This window comes from Myotis brandtii, unplaced genomic scaffold (genome assembly GCF_000412655.1).
Source record: "Myotis brandtii unplaced genomic scaffold, ASM41265v1 scaffold561, whole genome shotgun sequence".
Lineage (NCBI taxonomy): Eukaryota > Metazoa > Chordata > Mammalia > Chiroptera > Vespertilionidae > Myotis > Myotis brandtii.
In genome coordinates this window covers 1039266-1044490 of record NW_005370085.1, presented here as the reverse complement: position 1 = coordinate 1044490, position 5225 = coordinate 1039266, and the positions used below count along the sequence as shown (strand labels likewise).

General features: G+C 48.9%; 1 protein-coding gene across 1 annotated transcript in view; it reads right to left on the bottom strand.

Moving 5' to 3' along the window:
- Positions 1-5225, bottom strand: part of WDR73 (WD repeat domain 73) — a 13241-nt gene that overhangs the window by 7735 nt on the left and 281 nt on the right. The window contains exons 2-5 of the mRNA XM_005878476.2: positions 4241-4308; positions 3902-3990; positions 1133-1221; positions 462-526 (exon numbers count right to left, since the gene is read on the bottom strand). Of these exons, the coding sequence (XP_005878538.1) occupies positions 462-526; positions 1133-1221; positions 3902-3990; positions 4241-4308 (311 nt within the window). The remainder of the gene's footprint in view (positions 1-461; positions 527-1132; positions 1222-3901; positions 3991-4240; positions 4309-5225) is intronic.

Here is a 5225-nt window from a genome sequence, read left to right as displayed (position 1 = left end):
CGATCAGCTGCCTCCTGCACATCCCCTACTGGGGATATGCCCGCAACCAAGGTACATGCCCTTGACCGGAATCGAACCTGGGACCTTTCAGTCCGCAGGCCGACGCTCTATCCACTGAGCCAAACCGGTTACGGCGACACTGAATTTTAATTCCCACCTGGCTCGGAGTCTACTTCTTTTTAAAAAAAAAAAAAAAAAATTTTTTTTTTTTTAAGGGAAGGGGGGAAACACCAATGATGAGAGAGAATCATTGATCGGCTGCCTCCTGCACGCCCCCTACTGGGGATTTGAGCCCACAACCCGGGCATGTGCCCTCATCAGGAATTGAACCGTGACCTCCTGGCTCATAGGTCGATGCTCAATCACTGAGCCATGCTGGCCAGGCCTGAGTCTATTGCTTAATTGACTCGGATTAGGGGATGGAGGTATGTGTCAACCCGCACCATGTCAAATTCACTCACCACTGTCCTCTGCGATCTGCCACACCTGCAGGTAACAACCTGGAAGGCCACTGGTCACCAGCAACCTATTTAGGAGGGATAGGAGATCTCCGTTCAGACAGTGAGCTCACCCACATCCCCCCAAGCCTTTCCACTCTCCAGCCCACTCAGCTTGAGATGCCTACATGCCCACCCTCAAGAAAGCTCAGGTCCCGTTACCCTCAGTTAACAGAGGCAGAGCAGGCTCGCTCCACTTTAGGGACAGGCCCATGGTCATGAGCGTCACGGGAGTGAGCCCAGGCTTCTATGTGGCATGAAGTGTCCCAGACAGGACACCAGCATGGAGCCTGAACACACAGCCGACCCAGACTCTCAGCATCTGCCAATGGAGCCATTCGCCCCCGCCACCCACCATCAACTCTCTGAGAAACCAAGAGCATCTTTCTACTCTGTCTATTTGGAGCAGCTCTGGAGATCTGTGGGTTATAGTCATTGAAAGGTCTGCAGAGGGACCATGAAGCCGCCAAACAATAGGTTCTTTGTATCCCAGATTTGTGTGTGTGCGCGCTCGCTCACATGTATCCAGGTGCTCAGGGGTTAGGGGCGGCGCGGTGATAAAGAGGCAGAATACCCTTGACATTTCCAGCCACTCCATCCTGAATGGAGGGTCTGAGTAACAGAGCTGACCATACCTGGTGTCTGGCACGTGCTTCAGATCAAAGATAGACCTGTCTGAAAATCCTCCGTGGCATACCTTGAAATCTCTTTCTGGGAATAAGCCCTGAAATACGGAAGGGTGGCCAATCAGATAGAGCCTGCTCTCCGAAGGGACCTTTCAGACTCGCTCTAGGTGAGAAGCCCGATACCAGCCTGGCAGGAGGCCACGGAGGCAGCTCTGCTGGCAACAGATGCTCCTCCCTGCAGGGCCCCGTGTGCTGCTATTTGTCCGTTGTCTCAGCTGCTTACATGGACAGCTTCCTTTCTTTCCTGCACGTCCAAAACCCTTCTGCTACCCTTTCCCCAGCCCCTTTCGTTCTAACACAAGTGTTACATTCCCGGCCTTCTTAGGAGAGTCACAAGGTTTAACAGCTTCATCAAAAAAAGCCAGAGCCACCGAAACCGGTTTGGCTCAGTGGATAGAGCGTCGGCCTGCGGACTGAAAGGTCCCAGGTTTGATTCCGGTCAAGGGCATGTACCTGGGTGTAGGGGGTGTGCAGGAGGCAGCTGATGAATGTTTCTCTCTCATTGATGTTTCAAACTCTCTATCTTTCTCCCTTCCTCTCTGCAAAAAAAAAAAATCAATAAAAATATATTTAAAAAAAAAAAAAAAAGCTAGAGCCCTGGCTGGGTAGCTCAGTTGGTTAGAGCATCATCCCAATATGCCGAGGTTGCGAGTTCAATCCCTGGTCAGAGCACATATAAGAAATCAGCCCCCCTAGCTGGTTTGGCTCAGTGGATAGAGCGTTGGCCTGTGGATGGAAGGGTCCCGGGTTCGATTCCGGTCAAGGGCACATGCCTGGGTTGTGGGCTCGGTCCCCAGTGTGGGGCAGGAGGTAGCCGATCCATGATTCTCTCTCATCATTGATGTTTCTCTCTCTTTCCCTTTCCCTTCCTCTCTGAAATCAATAAAAATACATTAAAAAAAAAGTCAACCAATGAGTGTATCAGTAAGTGAAACAACAAATCGATGTTTCTCTCTCTCCCTTCCTCTCTAAAATTAAATTTTTTAAAAAATATATTTTTATCGATTTCAGAGAAGGGAGAGGGAGAGAAAGATAGAAACATCAATGATGAGAGAGAATCATTGATTAGCTGCCTCATACACACCCCACACTGGGGATCGAGTCTGCAACTGGGCATATGCCCTGACCGTATGCTAGCTGGGCTAAAATTAATTTTTTTAATAAGGTGGAAGGTATCAGCCAACTAACATATCTCCATTTCTCATGCCACCTTCCATTGGAAATCAAGTGAGTTCTTCTAGTAATAAAAATATAACAACTACCAATTATCCAGCATTTACCGTATCAGGCACTGTGTTTAGTGGTTTACATACTTTATCACATTGAATTCTAGAAGTAGGTACTATAATTAACCCTACTCTAAAATGTCAAAAATAGCCCTAGCCGGTGTGGCTCAGTGGCTAGAGCATCGGCCTGAGGACTGAAGGGTCCTGGATTCAATTCTGGTTCAGGGCACATGCCTGGGTTCTGGGTTCAATTCCCAGGTAGCCAATCAACGATTCTCTCTCATCATTGATGATTCTACCTCTCTCTCCCTCTCCCTTCCTCTCTCTGAAATCAACAAAAAATAAATAAAATAAAACAACAACAACAAACACTATCCTTTAAAAAAAATAAAATGTCAAAAGTAAGGCCTGGGGAATTTAAACAATTTTTGAAGATCACAGAGGGGATTATGTTGTGAATTTGAACCTAAGTCTGTCTACCAGTCCATGCTCTTAGCTACTGGACTACTATCTCCATGTGAGGAACTGGAGGCAGGGAAAAAGGAAGTGGCACAAGAGGAAAACCCAGGGGTGAGGTGGGAGGTAAATCAGGTCTCTCATAAGGGCCCAGTCTGGGGAGCTCCTGGCTCAAGTCTGAGTGGTGGGGTGGGGAGATCAAGGGCGCTAGGTCGGAAATCTCCTCCAGGGCAACACCAGGCGGCTACGAACTCTTTTCTTTTGTCATATTCTCTTCTCTTGGCTTCTGAAACACTGACCTTTTCTGAGACTCCTCCTACTTTACAGATTATTCCTTCATAGTATTCCTTGTGAGTTCATTTTCCTCTGCCCATTCCTTAAATGTATCCTCTGAAGTTCTGTCTTTAGCCACCCTCCCCTCTTATTTCTTACTAAAGGCCTGGTGCATAAAATTCGTGCACTCAGTCCGGGAGCCCTCGAGGGATGTCTTACATCCTTAGTGCTGCTGGAGGTGGAGAGGCTGCCGCCACAACTGCGCTCACCAGCCATGAGCCCAGCTTCTGGCTGAGCAGTGCGCTCCCTGTGGGAGCACACTGACCACCTGGGGGCAGCTCCTGCATTGAGCGTCTGCCCACTGGTGGTCAGTGTGCGTCATAGCGACCAGTTGTTCAGCTGTTTGGTCGATTTGCATATTAGCCTTTTATTGTATAGGATACATTACACACATTCATTCTTAACCATTCTAAGGGTTTCATCCACCCTCTATATCCTAATGGCTCCAGGTATCTAATTTTGATAAACTAAAATGGACTTCTTCCTCTAGTAACCCTCTGTAATCACGGGAGGTTCCTTAGTACTTATCTATGTGCATATTTGCCTCCCTCTATTAGACTAGAAGGGCATGCCCAGGGTTTTTATCTCTCTCGCTCTCTTTCTTGTATCCAGGACAATAGCTGGTAGACAACAGGAGCTCCATAAAGGTTTAATAAATGACTAAAAGTAGACACATATACTCAGCATTTATATTTCAAATTACCTGGTTTTCTTTTACAGAAAGTCGGGGGGGTAACGTCAGGTGAAGAATTTCATTTTTTTTCAACTTTTCATAGCCAGCAACAAAAACTCCTGGAAAAAAGAAGCAGAAGTAGCTGTGACAAACTGCTAGAAAGACTGTGGACCATGGCTGGCTCTAGAAACTCCACCAAACCCATTAATACTCAGCCTTGTACTGGGGGATGGAAGAGATCTAGAACTCATTAAGCGCTGATGGAGCACAAAATTGCCACAAGTGAGCAAGGGGCCCTCAGAAGAGTGGGCTGGGTCCCTCTGGGCTGAGCTCTGGAGTCCCAGCCTGAGTGAGATTCCATCTCCTCACCTTTGTCACCAATCCATTCAAGGACACGAGTGGCTCCTGGGAGATCGAATGCATGGAAATCCTGGTACCTGCAGGAGAGGGACACAATGTCACACGGTGCCTAGCACTTGGCAGCTGTTCAAAGAACTCTGAGAGGCATCACGGTTTGGTGGCTGGAGGCCCAGGCTCTGGAGTCAGGCAAACCTGGAATCAAGTCTTGTTACACATTCTGCTCCCTGTGTGACCGGAACCAGGCCAGTCACAATAACCCTGAGCCCCCGGCCTCATCTGTAACACGGACCTCCCAGAGAACCCAGCCTTCGCCGGGTTGATGTGAAGAATCCATGAGACAGCCTAGCCCGTGGTCGGCAAACCGCTGCTCGTGAGCCACATGCGGCTCTTTGGCCCCTTGAGTGTGGCTCTTCCACAAAATACCACATGTGGGCCTGCCCGTACAGTGCGATTGAAACTTGGTGGCCCATGCGCAGAAGTCGGTTTTCGGCATGGGCGAGTCTATTTTGAAGAAGTACTGTTGATATTTGGCTCTGTTGACTAATGAGTTTGCTGACCACTGGTGCCGGTTTTGCTCAGTGGACAGAACGTGGACATGCGGATTGAAGGGTCCTGGGTTCCATTCTGGTCAAGGGCACATGCCCAGGTTGTGGGCTGATGATCCCCAGTAGGGGGCATGCAGAAGGCAGCTGATCAATGATTCTCTCTCATCATTGGTTTTTCCATTCTCTCCCTCTCCCTCTGCCTTCCTCTCTGAAATCAATAAAAAAAAATATTAAAAAAGAATCCGAGACAATTAATCTGGGGTTCAATTCAGAGGCTGGTGCAAAATAACTGGTCACTAATTACCCTGCACAACTCTGCTCTTACTAGTGCCTCACACAACTTGCGCCCGCAGGGTTGTGCCATCTCCCAGAAGCGGGATCCGAGGCCCAGACGGAGTCCTCGTGCGGTCCCGCCCCGTCCGCGGGCATCACCCGCCCGACCTGGATTC